General features: G+C 53.3%; 5 protein-coding genes across 5 annotated transcripts; 3 read left to right on the top strand and 2 right to left on the bottom strand.

Annotated features, from left to right (window-relative positions):
- Positions 1-386: 386 nt before the first annotated feature.
- Positions 387-3,062, top strand: UHO2_03693 (uncharacterized protein; the record flags this gene model as incomplete). The annotated part of the gene is made up of 1 exon (XM_041554299.1): positions 387-3,062. One exon carries the CDS (start codon positions 387-389, stop codon positions 3,060-3,062), a length of 2,676 nt encoding a protein of 891 aa, XP_041410233.1.
- A 178-nt stretch (positions 3,063-3,240) lies between these two features.
- On the bottom strand, positions 3,241-5,754 carry UHO2_03692 (uncharacterized protein; the record flags this gene model as incomplete). Its single annotated transcript, XM_041554298.1, has 2 exons — positions 3,241-4,925; positions 4,962-5,754. 2 exons carry the CDS (start codon positions 5,752-5,754, stop codon positions 3,241-3,243), a joined length of 2,478 nt encoding a protein of 825 aa, XP_041410232.1.
- Positions 5,755-5,914: 160 nt separating this feature from the next.
- UHO2_03691 (uncharacterized protein) lies at positions 5,915-6,388 on the top strand (the record flags this gene model as incomplete). The annotated part of the gene is made up of 1 exon (XM_041554297.1): positions 5,915-6,388. One exon carries the CDS (start codon positions 5,915-5,917, stop codon positions 6,386-6,388), a length of 474 nt encoding a protein of 157 aa, XP_041410231.1.
- Positions 6,389-6,720: 332 nt separating this feature from the next.
- UHO2_03690 (uncharacterized protein) lies at positions 6,721-6,972 on the top strand (the record flags this gene model as incomplete). The annotated part of the gene is made up of 2 exons (XM_041554296.1): positions 6,721-6,765; positions 6,850-6,972. The coding sequence occupies 2 exons, from the start codon at positions 6,721-6,723 to the stop codon at positions 6,970-6,972; spliced, it is 168 nt and encodes a 55-aa protein (XP_041410230.1).
- Positions 6,973-7,328: 356 nt separating this feature from the next.
- UHO2_03689 (uncharacterized protein) lies at positions 7,329-13,817 on the bottom strand (the record flags this gene model as incomplete). The annotated part of the gene is made up of 1 exon (XM_041554295.1): positions 7,329-13,817. One exon carries the CDS (start codon positions 13,815-13,817, stop codon positions 7,329-7,331), a length of 6,489 nt encoding a protein of 2,162 aa, XP_041410229.1.
- Positions 13,818-14,769: the final 952 nt, after the last annotated feature.

The raw sequence follows: 14,769 nt of genomic DNA, 5'->3' as shown, positions 1-14,769 counted from the left end.
CTACCGCACCCATTTGTGAGCTGTTTCGACATCGAACGCAGAGCAATGTATCTGAGGCTCGTGAGCAGGAGAACACGAGCCACCCTCAACCTTGTCAAGGGTCCAACTACAGTAACTTTAGATGAATGTGGAGAGTTGTATTACGTAATCCGACTTTTTTTTTTTTTTTTTTTTTTTTTTTGTTTTTTTTTTGTTTTTTTTTTGTTTTTTTTTTGTTTTTTTTGTTTTTTTCGAAAAGTGGATTTTTTTGGCGTTTATGCAAGGGCTTTACACAAAATTCCAAGAAGAAAGTTTCTCCTACCCTTGCCTTACGGCTTCTCCCCCATCTTCACTAACACTTCCACAACCACATTGCTTGTTCAGACAAGCACATCCCACACATTACTATGCCTCCGAAAGTGCGTCAGCGAGGCAAAAAGCCATCCAAGCAGCGAAAGTTGCAGCAAGAACAAGAGCAGGTCGCAGAGCCAGTTGCGTCTTCTTCCACTACGTCCAACCCTCTCCAGTCTCAGGCGGACTTTATTCCTCTCAACGACGACAACACAGCAGCGGCTGCAGGGGAGGAGGAGAAGGCAGATGGTACTCCGAACTGGGTTAAGCTCGGCGACAGACCGAGTAAGGCTGAGCATGAAGCGCCGTTCGGTTATGTGGATGCCGAACTGAAGGCCTACCTCCGAGCAGGATGGCAAAGAGTAGTGGAGCTCGAAGCGCAGGGATATGTCGCTAAATCAACGCTCACTACTCTCTCGGCTGCCGGTGCTGGCTCCCATACTAATGGACCAGCAGGTCAGGAAGAGGAAGACGACGAACTAGCACTCCTACTCCAAGCGACACTCAAAGAAATGGACGGCAAAGAACTCCTCCTCTCCACCGACCCCGACACATCCCTTATCGTAGAAGGCATCTTACATCGACTCCCTGCAAAACCTCTACGCGTATTTGTCGACAGACTAGGAGGAAACTTCGTCACTCTTTCCAAACATCGTTTTGCGTCCCACGTAATTCAGGCTTGCCTCAGCACTCTTCAGCCTGCGGTGACTTTGGAACACGCCACCTCTCAACATTTCTCGCAGCACTCTCACCTTTCGAATGCCAATGGGAAGGGGGCTTCTTCAGCAGCATATGCAAGCGATACAGCGACGATTGTAAATGAAGATGGGATTTTGCGAAGTGCGACTCAGTTGATTTTGGATATTGCAGAAGAGTTATCGGCGGATACAGGGGTGTTGGAAGGGTTAGTGACGGATGCGTTTGGTTCGCACGTGTTGAGGTCGTTGTTGTGTGTAATGATGGGGAAGAATGTCCAGGTTGATGCAAATGCTTCTGTTCATTCTGCGGCTGCGGCTGATTTGAGGAGTAGGAGAAGTGCAAAATTCAGGACTCGAAAAGCTCCAACTGCTGTCGGAGGTGCTCCCACATCCACAATTTCAGCAGAAGAACTACTGGTCCTTATCCCAGACCTACTCTTCAACCGCGCAGCAACACTCCAGAAGGAGATTCTCGCCGAAGCATCGATCGACACGATCAGAAGGTGGGCGACGGACGCAGTCGCTTCCCCCCTGCTACAGCTCCTAATCGAAGCCGAAACCGACAGCCTCAACTCCGTTCAGGATGGCGCTAAATGGAAAGGCACACTAGTAGACAACCTTCTCAACGGCTTTATCTCCTCTCCCCCGCCTAATCTCACTTCCGCAGAAGAGGTGCAAAAAGACTCCTACCTAGAAACTTCCCTCCGAGACTCCGTCGCATCGCACGCGCTCCAATTAGTCCTTGAACGATGCCCTATCACCACCGCATCCCGATTCTTTTCCATCTACATTCGATCTCGTATGGCGAAACTATGCGTTCATCCTGCAGCGAACCATATCATTGCAGCACTAATCAGGAGGTTGAGTACGAACGATTTGGAAGGAGTTCTCGGTGAAATGGGGAAGGTTGCGACTGGGATGGTGAAGGAGCAGATGGTGGGATGTATCTTGGCTGCGGTTGAGAGGGTTGTGCAGTTGGCTCAGCGAGGGGAGGGTGGAGAGGAGTTGGTGAAGGGGGTGAGTGAGGTTGTGTTGGCTGGGTTCAGGTTGAAGTCGAAGGAGGAAGAGGGGGATGGGTTGAAGTTGTTAGTTCCGGCTGTGTTGGCGTTGAAGACTAGAAAAGCATATTTGCATACTTACTCAACATGCTTGAGACGGGGTTATGGTGAGGAGGGTGAAGAGCGCGGTTCGAAGCGTGGTCGTGACGGAAAGACCAAAACTAAGGGCAAGAAATCATCAAAGAAGACCCTAGAATCCGACGCAGAAGAGGACGAAAACCCCTACACCATGGATCCAACATACGAGCTCCCAATCACAGAAGCTACCATCCAAGGTTCCCTCCTCCTGCAATCCCTACTTCGCCTCCCGGGACCAGCCGCAGCTTCACGTGCACCTCCCAAACGAACATTCGGTCGTCCTCAACCCCCCGCCACCAACCCCACTCCTGCACAGGAAAGCTGGGGCTGTGCTATGGTCCTCGACTCCCTCCTCTCACTACCTACCCTGGTGCCGTTCGCACGTAACCCGACCTCAGTCCACTTCTTAATCTCTTCCCTCACTCACCCATCGCCCTCCTCCCCCACCGCCGGATTGGACTGGATTCAGGCAAATCGACGTCGCAAGCTGCAACAATCACTCATCAACACCCTCCCCTCTTACTGCGGAGACAAATACGGTTCGCGCCTAGCAGACGCTCTCTGGTACACCGTTGATGGGTACAGTAAGGAAAAGATTGTCAAGACTGTTATCGAACATGATACAGAGATCCTCAAGATGCCGTATGCTAGTTACTTTACGAATAAGTTGCAGTTGCAATTGTGGAGGAAGGGGAAAGTAAGGGAGTGGACGCAAGAGGTACAGGCCCAGCAACAGGGTTTGAAGAAGGAGGAAGAGAAGGAGATGGCGGAGAGGAAGTGGAAGCCAATTATTGTTGAGACGAAAAGGGCAAAGAAGGAGAATGGGAAGGATGGTGGGAAGAAGAAGAAGAAGGATAAAGTTGATGGTGAATTGGATAGTATTCTTGATCAGATCTAATCCTTGCAATAACAGACCAGACTTTGACGCAAGTTCGGCTAAGAGTGTGCGATGGTTTTCATTAAGCGTATAACAAAGTGTGAGATACATGCATAGGAGAAACAGAACATAGAAAAGACTAGAGAGTAAGACCAAAAACAGTCGTCGTCACCTTCTCCTCACTAACAACAAGCACTCCTTACTTTGGAGGCTCCACTCTGGATACCTCCCCATCTGGACCGACACTCACCACCAACTTCCTCTTCCTCTTATCCCCACTGACTCCAGTCTCTCCTTTTGCTCTCTGCGCAGCCATTCTAGCAGTAAACAGCACAGGAAGAGACTTTGACGTTGGCATCCCACCCACTCCCATTCCTCCCCTCCGACGTTGCTTGGCTGCGGTACCTGCACTTGCCCACATCTCCACTCCACTTTGGAGCCGCTGGAGAAGATAGGGTGAGGCGCTAGAATGATACTTCTCCGCCGCAAGCTCGTCTTTGCAGATGCCATTCGGGTGGATCACCGCAGCTTCTGCTTCTGCTTCTCGATGGAGCTGAGCTTGAGCTCGTACGTCAAGTGAGCTTTTTCTTTGTGGGACTTTAAATCCTGTTCCAGCAATCGCTGCTGCCTTGGCTCGCCTCTCATCTAAACTTCTGCCCTTGGTCGTGACGGTTGTGGTGGAGCAAGACTTACTCATCGCCCCTCGAGCAGCGATTCGGGCGGAAAGCGGAGTGGTTTTGCTACCAAACTTATGATTCGCAGCTTCTCTCGGCGGGATGGGTCTTCCTCGGGCAATGATGGATGCGATGGGTTCTGGCTTTTGAAGCTTGTCGGAAGAGGCGGAGGAAAAGAGGCTGTTGTTTGAGTTCGATGAGCGGAGGGGTCGGGGTCGGGTGAGAACGGAGACAGATACTGGCTGCAAAGTCTTTCGGGACGCGATGGCGATCTTGATGGGCCCCTCGAGACCTTCTTCATTAGCTGAGGGCTCCAGTAAAGTCGGTTTCGTAGAATTGAAAGGATCGCAGAACGAGACAGGACACGAGACAGAACTGGAGAGATTAGCGAGGGTGGAGGGAGGCGAAAGAGCTGGGGTGAAAGAGAACGGGTCGAGAGAAGAAGCTGTGGAGTAGGGACGACAGCCTTCGATGCCTTCCACTCTATCCTGACGTGGAGAGGGGAGGGACAGGGCAAGACCGAAGGATTTCGTGGAAGAGGCGCGAAGTGGAGATGGCCAAGATTCAAGAAGCATAGGTGATGAACCTAAGCCCAGTTCGGGAGTTGTTAGTGGTGGAGTCATTAACCCGTTCTGCCCTGCCTTTGCTACACTCCTTGGAGCTATGGATTCTTCTAGATGTAAGCTTTCATCGAGCAAATAGCTATACTCTCTGCCAAGCAGGCCTTCAAACTGAGGTGAGGATAAGATGTCCTGCTGTCGAATAAGATTCGTTATGTCCCCCTCGCCCTCTCCTTGATCTTCTTCCACCTCCACCGCGGCGAACAAGCCAGAGAGAATCGAACTACTCGCGAGTGAGCTGACAGCAGAGGCCGCATTTGAGATCACTCTCACTGCCTTGTGCACACCTCCCACCTTTTTCCTTTCAACCATCCCCTCTTTCTTGGCTTCATCCTCACTCCACCAGCCACTCTCTCCATGCTGCTCTTGAGCTGTCACATAGTCAGCAGAGGTCTTTCTACCCTTCCTTCCATTCTTCTTACCGTAGCGATATCCCAAGCCGCAAAGATAGGCCATCTGCTCTTCCACACTGCCCCCAACCACGTCCAAACTCTTCTTTGGATCGTCGTTGTGCAAGTCAGGAAGCGAGAGTGGAAGCTCCGAAGAACGGTCAAAAAGGAAAAAGCTAGCGTGGAGACGAGCAAGCTTCGCTGCATCAGTTGAGAAGGAAGGGTCTGTCTATGCACCAGAGTCGGAATCGGAGTGATCGGAGAAAAGGGTTTGAGACGAGCACGAAGAGGTGGAACCCCTGGGAGAGGCGAAGTGTTCTTCATTAGTCGGCGAGAGGAGGTCGGTTCGGTGCGAACTGGAACCTTGCCGGGGAGTCGGGGCAACGCTTGAGTACGGTGACCAGCCTTGCCTTGCCTGCTCGTCACTCTCTTCTTCTGGCTGCGGGGACAGGTGTTTACCAACACTTCTTCCCCAGCCTGCTGATGCGGCTCTCAAGGCTGGACTGTCTCCCTTTGCTACCCTCTGTCGCAGTGCCGACTTCAGAGGTCCTTTCATTGGAGCCATCGACCCCTTGCTGGGAGGCAGGGGAAATTTGAAGGTCTCAGACTTGCACCTTCGATGGCCCATCTGAGGATTACTTAGTCCGTCCGACAGTAGATAGACTCTCTTCTGCGGCTTTTCCTCCCCTTCATCTTCGTTCAGGGAAGGCGAGAAGTAGCTGAGCAGAGCGTCATGAGTAGCTGATCGAGTGAGCCCGTGATCAGATTCAGAAGACGTTGAAGCAAAGGAGGAGCTGGGGGTGGGAGAAGAGTCGTACCCTCCCAAAGATGTCGTGAAGCTACGATGACGTGTCGAGTAAGGCCGGCGACCGAAACCAACTCCCGACCCGACCTTTAAGAGCGGTGGAAGTTGCAGTGATTCAAGCTTACTGGAAAGAAGTGGAATGCCGAGTCCGATGTTCGTGCCTTGAATGGCTGTGCCAAGGCCTGGTGTTGGGTCATTGTGGTTTGCGAACAGTGGTTGGGTCATCCTGGTATCTGCTAGTCCTGGGGAAGATTGTGCAGGCTTGCTGCAAAGCGGATATGCTAATGGATGTTCTCGTAGAGGCGAGTATGAAGGCTAGGCCAGCTAGATGTCGTAACGAGTCGTGAGTTTGTCGGGAAAGAGAAATATATGTTGTGAAGATAGGATGCGTGAGAGGCTAGATTGTGATCCAAGACAACGATCAAAGATGCTACCTGTCAAAGTGGGATTCGAGTTAGAGTATGAGGCTGATGATGATGATGGTGAGGAAAGGGCTGAACGCTTCAAAGGGTTCGAGAATAGCTCAGGCCAGCGATGGTTGGACAGCTCAAAGACAGCACGGGCACAAGCAGAGCGTAGCGTAGAACGCAGCTCAACGCTCCCTTCCCCACCAGCCAAAAGGGGGAGGGCCATATTGCTCTCTGTGACAGGTGACATCTCGCTGCTCGCCGTAAGTGCTGAAAGGCGCATAGAGGGTGATGAAGGGGGAAAGATTGGCGCAGCAAGAGGCGTAACCAGCGTCACAGCATGTCGCGCACTACTTGATGTGACATATCATCCGCCTGTGCCATCCAAAATAAATTCTCCTCAGTTGTCACTCACTCAAAGTCCTATTCTGCGCTTTTCCTGTAGCTTGTAGTAGAAGTTCAGCATTCTGCACTGCAAGCCGCTGCGGCCGCCTCCCCCGCCCGCTTATGAGACGGAAGCATGCTCGAAGCCAGCAAGGCCGTCAAGTGGCACCTAACGTCAATCGCCCGATGGTCGCTCCTGAATGTCTCATCTTATAAAGAATCGGGCTGTGGAGCAGGAGGCAGGCTCGGAAGTCGGATTTCTCACATCCGCCAACTTTCTCTCGCAGGAGCCTTCGTTCTCCAATCCGCTTCCTTCCTCCGATCCCTTTCATCGACCTTCTTGGCACTTTTCTATCGTTTCGTTACTTGAACCAGCAAGGAGGCATCTCATCACGTCACGATGCCGCCCCGCATACCCTTCACACCAGAACAAAAGCGAATCAGAGTAAGTCTGCGCTACCTTTCCGTCCTCTGCTAAGTACCGCTGACCAACCCACATCTTCCTCTCCTCTTTGCTTCGCTTTCAAAGACAATAATGATCTCTTTCCCCCTCTTAGTAGCCACCACGGTCGTCCTGTTCAAGCGACTGTATCTGGGAGAAGAGCAACGCAAATTGCCGAGCCAAGGGAAGATTGCTCCTCCGCCAGCGTAAACTACTAATTCAAAAGCAAATGATTCCACACCAAACTCAAAAGCATCACAGCTCTGCACTTGTGCCGCTGGCAGCTCGCCAAATGGACGGTGTGAACACAGCGAACCAGCAGCTTTTCGGCAGATATCCACGACCGTATCCGCATGCTTTGACCAGATCCGCAATAAACCTTCGCAAGGAAGTTCTTGTGACTCAAAAGACGTCACTTCCCGCACATCCTTTCAACAACACACACAAGAGCAACAATAAACTGTGAAAGGTGGCTGATACAAATTGCAAGAAGAGGACTTTCGGTTTGCCTCATGATAAATAGCGATAAAGATAAGATAATGTCCCATACAAACCCCTTCCTACTCTTACTCTGAAGAGCTAAACACCACCGCATCAGCCGGGAACTTTTCCACTTCCGTCCCTGATCCTGCTTTCGCCGCCTTAACGGAACACTGAGGTAACGCAAACTCAACAGTCGCCATGAGGACCACCGTCTTTGTCTCGTCCTGATTCTTCACCTCATGCACCTTTACGGGCACGGAGACCTCTTCCATCCCTGATCGATCGTGCGTTCGACGATCACCTGGATCGCTCGTGTTGGATGGGATAGCAGATTGGACTGCAGAAGGTTGAACTCGTAAGATGAGACGCTTGCTTTGGTTTGGACCGAGCGTGCAAGTGACTGTTGACGAGATACGTTTGAGTTCTCGTGGCTTTTCGACAACCACACTAACGCTGCCTGCGGTGGTGGTTGTGCTTGCAGCAACAGTCAAGTCTGCGGCGGTTGTAGCCTCGGATTGTGCCGCTGCTGCCTTTTCGCCATCTGCTTGCTGGCCAGCGTCCGTTGCGCTCGTTGTTGCCGCATTCTCGCCAGACTCGCTCGGCGCTCCACTGGCAAGACTTGGAAGTTTGACACCTAACGCTGCCAACCTCTCCTCATACTTCTTGACCTTATCCGCGTTCCCTTTCCTACTAGCGATCTTTAACTTCTGCGACAGATTCTCGATCTCTTCCTCCTCTTCCTTACTCAGTGTCCCTCTAACCTCATCATCACTAGCCATACTCAACCCTACATCGATAAGACACCTTGCATGCAGCAGATCGTGTCCGTCGATGGCGATAACAAACGATCTCGTCTTGCCCGTGGTGTTGGTTAACACGAAACTCTCCGGCGTCGAAAGCTTGCCCGGACTTACAGCGCCAAAGTTGATCGCGTTGGGGTCAACGGCGAAGTTCGGCGTCTTGCGGACATTAGCTTTGAGTACGACAGTCTGGTCATTGTCCCGATCAGCTACGTTTTCGACGACAAGCTTCTCTTGGAATGGACCTGACATCGACGGTGAGAACACAAATTCGACTTCGCGTTTGCCATAACCAGGAACAACGCCGTATCGACCCGAGCTGAGCTTGATATCACCCGATGCAATGCTGCCAGATTTGCGAATGCAGTAGCGCAATGCCCATTCGCTGCGGTTCTGGATCAAGATCTTGCGTGTTTTCGAATCACCCTTCTCCATATGACCAAAGTTGATGTGCGGCTGACCGAGCTCGAGCAAGCTGCGACACGTGTTGCTGCGAAGCATGAGATCACGAACAGGCAGCTCATCCGCTTCGAGCTCTGCCATACCTGAGAACTCTTCCGACTGTCGAACCACATTCATGTCAAAATCAATGAGACGCATGAAGATGCGCGAGTCTTGCTTTCGCGCATTGCCTTGGATGTGAGGTCGTGTGCTGCCGCTCGGGTGGTAGACTGCAATCACTTGACCTTCGGAATGCGGTGCCACCTCTAACACTTCGAGCGGGATGAGCTTTCCGGAGTCGATGGAACTCTGCAACTCTCGTCGAAGGTTGATCTCGGCGCGAACGAATTGCTCTTCTGCTTCGGGACTGCCGAGGAAGAAGGTGCTGAGCATGCTCGTTTGTGCTTCGACAGCGGCCAGGAGGTCTTCGAGAGACATGCGTGAGACGTCGACTGGGTTCGAGAGCACTGGCGGCGCTTTGCGCTTGCCGGTCAGTGCAGGCGAGAAGTGGACACGAGCTGCAGAATCGCCCACCTTGCCTTCTTTCGAGCTCTTACCATGATGACGGATAGCTGAAGCGGGTTGAGACTTGCTACCGGTGCTGGAAGCAGTGGCTTGACGTGCAGACTCCTTCACTACAGAGGCAGTGCGTCGCTTAGCATCATGGGCAATGATGTCGTTGGCCAAAGGCGAAGGAAGCCGAGGCATGGAGGATCCAGCTTTCGACGCGGAGAGATTGGGCGAAAGAGAACCGCTCCCAGTCTCCGATCGTGTCTCGCTCGCCTTCTCCTTCGCAGCGAGGCTCGACTTGGTCTTCCCGCTCGACTTGGATTTGCCGTTTCCGCCAACACTGTTTCCGGTCTCATCATCCTGTGCTGCATGCTTGCTGGCACCAGTAGCTTGACCAAGGCTCTTCGGTTTGCCACCAGTGGTAATGTTCTCGAGGAGCGCATACTTCTTGCTCTTGGCTGGGATACGGCGTGCGTCAACAGGCTGACCAGAAGCAAGGTCGAGATACTCGAAGTCGCTGATGAGCGTGCGATCCTTGAACGTGATCGTCTTGCCGTAGCTGACTGTGATTCTGCCTTTGCCTCCCTTCTTGAGCGCTGATACCATGTTGATGGCGGGTTTGGGCTTGCCAGAGACATTCGCCTTTCTCTGCGTGGATGCGACACTGCCATCCTCCTTTTTGCGATAGTGGCTGTGCTTCTGTGCCAACCTCCAAGACGCGTTCTCGGTGCGAACGGAAGTGGGAGAGTCGACAGAGATGGTCTCAAGGAAACGCTCTTTCAGATCGGCACCTTTCATTGAGGGCTTGCTTGACTTGATCTTGGTTGAAGTACCGTTCGGAGCAGCAGCGTTAGCCCCTTCCGCTGCCTCTGCACCAGGACCTTGCACTTCAGTCAGCTGCGCCTCGCTGTATTTGCTGGAACCAGTCTTGGCTTCCAGCCTTGGACTGCTTTCGCGTCCAGTATCGGCAGGAGGAGCCTTGATGTACAGCGTCACATCCTCAGGATGAGCAGGACTCAGCTCGAGCGAGAGCTTCTTGTTCGAGATGTTTTCGATCGTGAACGTCCTCATGCGCATCGAATTGATGTTGACATCGCCAAAGTCGACGTAGTTGGATCCTGTAGGTGTCAAAATGCGATAGAAGAGCGAATGGAAGCTGATGCGCTGCTTGTCCACATTGCGCGACCGCACTTCAAAGATCTGATCACCTTGACGGTTGAGCAAGTTGGCAACGGTGATTTGCTTTCTGTACGTCTCGTTGACTCTGCGAGGGAACGACTCGACCTTGAGCTCGATCGTCTGCAGCGCAGGGATGGCCACCTCGTCACGATACATGCTTAGCACTTTCGAGATGAAGCGCAGATCTACTCGCGCTGTAAGCTCGGAACGGTTGGTGACCGAGATGTTGGCAGACTTGCGTGTACCAACTTGCACCTCGCCAAGATCAATCATCTTGGGGCTGATAGAGATGAAGGAAGTGCAGGTGCGGCTATGACAGACAACCGTCCTTCTCTCGCGACCTCCGCGACTTCGCATATTCGCAAGTCGAGCACGAGAATAGTCGAGCGAAATGCGGAAGGTCTTCTCTACGAGACGACCGCCGCTGAAGTCTGCGTCCCAAGCCACACGCTCGGGTCGGTATGAGACGAAAACGCGGTACTCTCCACCTGGCCGCAACACCAGCTCCTCGAGCTGGTTGCTCTGAGCATGCTCGACGTTGCGTAGACCTGATAGAGCGGCACCGACACCGTTATTCCGATGCTGATTCCTTGCCGAAGCGCTCGACCCAGTATTCGATGAGCTTGCAGGGTATGGGCCTGGACGGCTGTCCTGCGAGAGTGCCGTGTGCACCGAGCGTACTGAGTTGACATCGTCAATACGCTCCGACTCGATAGGACGGCCACGCGAGGCAGGTCGTGAAGCAAAGCCGAATGAGTTCTGGCTGTGTGGATTGGTCGACACACTGGCCTGGTCAAAGTCACTGGCCGCCGAGGCAAGCGACGGGGCTCGGCCTGAGTAAACTCGATCCATCAAGTGCAGATGCGGTGCCTCGCCCTTGCTAGATCGCGCAGCTTCTGCAGCAGACGACGCAAGGTCAGTTCCTACTGGTGGCTGCTGCGGTGGGTGTGAAGCTGGTCGCACGGGTGAGTTCGACCTTGACCCGGCCTGAGAAGCAACCGACGAGGCATCAACGCCATCTTCGTCTGTCTGTGCACTTCCTCTTCGACCACGCAGCAAGTCGCACGTCGCATCGCTATCGGCTGCTGGAAGCTCCAAAATTGGTGGCTCTAATGCAGCAGATCCCTTGGGCACGTGTGCATGATGCGTAGGCGTCTTGGCGAGCTCCGAAGCCGTGGCAGCGTGCTCTCCTCTAGCGTCGGACTGTCGGCAGTGCTCGTATGCGCTTGAAGCGCCATCAGCTCCAAAGCCAGCACTGCTGCTCTCTGCGACGGACGACATGCGACTGTGATCATCCGTGCTAGCAGATGAGAGCGAGATCTCGCTGACGTGTGAGCTCGGTGGAAGCTCCTCCTGATCAGGAGTGTCGTCTTCAGCCTGTGGTGCCAGTTCGGCAAGCTGAAACATGACCTGGTAGTCCTTCTGCACGCCAAAAGACACGTCAAGCAGCACATCAGCATTGTTCTTCAGCACGAGCAGCTGCTTAGTCCAATGCCCTCCATAGCAGTCGCCAAAGTCGAGGTAATCGCCGGAGAGGACGGATAGAGCGTCGTCCTTGGCAGTACCGAGCATGTTGGCACGAATCACCACGCGAATGCTGTTGGCCATATTGTGCAACGAGGTAATGGTCAAGACCTGCTCGTAGTCACGACAAGGCTCTTGGGGCTTGAGCGAGACTTTGATTTGCTTGGACTCGAGCCGGACCAGTATCAGAGGGTTGTAAGACATGGCCTCCTGATCACCGGCCCAGACGGATGGCAATGTCTCGTCGGTGTCAGCCTGCACCAAGCTGATCGGCGGTGTCTGCAGCATGTTGTCGGCCTCTTCGAGCTTCACCTGGCAGAAGCAGTCGATTTCGGACAAATTGCGAAGCGTCAGGTTCTGCGAATGTGTTTGTCCGACAATGACATCGCCAAAGTCGAGATAGATGGCGGAGCCGTGACTAGTCTGCGTCGAGGAATTGAGATCCAGAGCAGCGCTGGAGGTGATTGCGGCGTCGATGAAAGGTCGACAGCACTGAGCAGCGACAGGTATGCGGATCTTTTGCACCTCTCGCTCGTCAGGCTGTGACTGCAGAGCAGAGATGGCGGACGAGGCGACGGAGGAAGGGACCGCTTGCGAGCCGTACATGGAAGTAGGTCTCGAAGAGGCTGATGGCGTAGTCGAAGACGAAGGCTGAGTGGTTCTCTGTGCATGTGCTGGTGCAAGGGACGGATCAGCATCAGTCTCATCTCCACTGTCAACGGCCTGCAACATCCAGCTTGAAAGGCTGATGGTGCCGCGCAGACCAAAGGCAGGATGCAATGGTCTGGCTGGCTGTGAGCGCGATGCAGAGCGCGAAGCATGCAATTCAGGCGCTGAGTGAGGCGACGTGAGACCGAGCTCTTCGGTCATACTACCCGTACTCTCCTGATCCGAAACTGCAGCACTGAAGCTACCCTGCTGCTCACCAAAAGCGGCTGGAGTCGAGACAGGCGAGAGAACACGGCTGTAATCCGAGCGACCAGGCTGTTGGCCAACCGTGGCTGTGGAATCGCCGAGCCTACTTGACGAAGCTGCACCCGATGGCGATGGTGGTATCCTGTACGGCCAGCTGTGATTTGCACGATCCGCTTCAGCCTCTTCGACAAAGTCGGCCGGACGCAGCACAACATAGACCTTGGTGGTCTGACTAGGCTCCAAGATGAACGAGTCCGCATTTTCCAGGTTGGCTAGCACATGCCTCCAGCCTCGAAGATTTGAAGGAACGAAGCCACCATTTTTGGCCCAAGAGATGCTGTTGGACGGCCAGGCGACAGGCTCGAACTCGTTGTGAGGTGCCGATCGCTTACGACGCATGAACGTCAGTCCTTGACGAAGGTCGGACTCGAGACGAACAACAGCGCTACAGTCTGTACTGCGGTTGGTGACCATAATGTGGTGTACACATGGTGCATGGTTGACGTAGCTTTGCTCGAACCGGAGACAGTCCTGGACGTTGATGGAAACGTGAGAGGGACCCTGGAAGTGAACTTTGAGCTCTGCTGTGTCATTGAGCTGAGGTGGTCCGATGTGAAGTGGCAAAGGCATAGGCTTGTTATGGGGCTGCAAGGAAGCGCCAAAGCTGGTGTTGGACGAGGCATTGTGCGTAGATGCGGCAGATGAGGGCGGCAGAGAGACGAGCGAGACGCTTCCACTGGATGAGTTGGTGCGGAAGCGGGTGAGTGATCCGCCATTATAGTCGGCTTCGGAAGAGATGCCTACAGGGAGACTCTGGATGGACAGGTTATCGCTGAGGGCCGGATGCAACGACGAAGTTTCTGACGATGTGACGGCGTGGAAGGAAGGCGAGCCATGGCTGCTGGAGTGTGCACTTGCAGAGCGGGAGACGATGGTAGATCGAGATAGCTCGGTGGTGAGATCATCGAAAGTGGCAGCTCGTGTAGACAGCGACCTAGCATCGCGAGCGCCAATGACAGGGTTAGTGGAAGGTACCGGCTTCGCGATGGCTCGAGAAGGACGTTCGTTTGCGAGACTCTCGCGGTCACCAAGCACTCTCTCGAATGCACCGACCCATTGCTGGCCAGAGGATGCATGGCAGTCGCCGGGCTCCTCATCGATGTCGAAGCGAGGCGACTTGAGAAGGTATGTGTTGTCGGACATCCCTTTCCAGTGTTGGGTAAAGCAGATTGATCTGATAGAAGTTGAGAAGCTGTGCTAGTGCAGGCGATTTCTGGAGTAGCACCTCAGTGAGAGATGGTTATCGTTGGAAGATGGTTCCAGTAGCCTTTGCTGTTGAAAAGCGAAGATATCTGAAATAGGTCGAGGTCCGTTCGGACGGCCACAGAGGGCGAAGACCGATTCGAGGTGGAGATCAATTCGTCATGTTGGGTAAGGGAACGTTCCAATGCTGGAGGAAGAGTAGCAGCTAGGCGAATGCTGCTGGGTATGGCCTCGTTGGTGATCGATTGAAGGAAGTCGCTGGGACAAGAGAAGCCTGAGTCAGTGCTGACGGATAGGAGTGCCAGCAGCTAAAGTCGAAGACGGAGGGAGGAGGAGCTCGTGTCGGAAGAAGAGTGGCAGGTGGAGTCGTCGGTGAGAGCAAAGTCGATGCTGGTTTGTCGAGGTTGGTTTCCGACTGAATGCTGCGCTTGGCAGTTGCCAAAGAAGGGTGAGCGAGGGTGAAGGTAGTGAAGAGAATGCTATTGAGGATGACTCTAAGGCGGAGAAGGCGGATGAGCGAGTTGTGCTCCAATACCAATATTGCCTCTCGACAGTGTGGATTTCAACAGAGTGCGGTCCGCAGCCACTTTTTTTAAACTTTCCTGGCTTTCCTCTCTGTTGTGTCTGTGTAGCTTGTGTGGTCTGACGACAATGGCCACGAAAAAAAAAAAGAAAAAAAAGAAAAAAAAGAAAAAAAAGAAAAAGTGTCGACAACAGAAAGGCTCTCTGTCTCTCTCGGCTCAATTCCACGGGTTTCTTTCTTTTCTCTTGCTTTCCTTTGCCAGTGTCAGAGAAGCAGCGACGGAACATCCGAATGAACGAGTGAGTGGTCCCATCCTTTTTCTCGCTTTTAACCATCTCGCGATCAGACGACGACAAGCCACAAATCTGA

Source organism: Ustilago hordei (assembly GCF_900519145.1).
Source record: "Ustilago hordei strain Uho2 genome assembly, contig: UHO2_contig_06, whole genome shotgun sequence".
NCBI classification, from domain to species: Eukaryota; Fungi; Basidiomycota; class Ustilaginomycetes; order Ustilaginales; family Ustilaginaceae; genus Ustilago; species Ustilago hordei.
The sequence above is the reverse complement of the archived record's forward strand: the minus strand, read 5'-3'. Positions and strand labels throughout refer to the sequence as shown.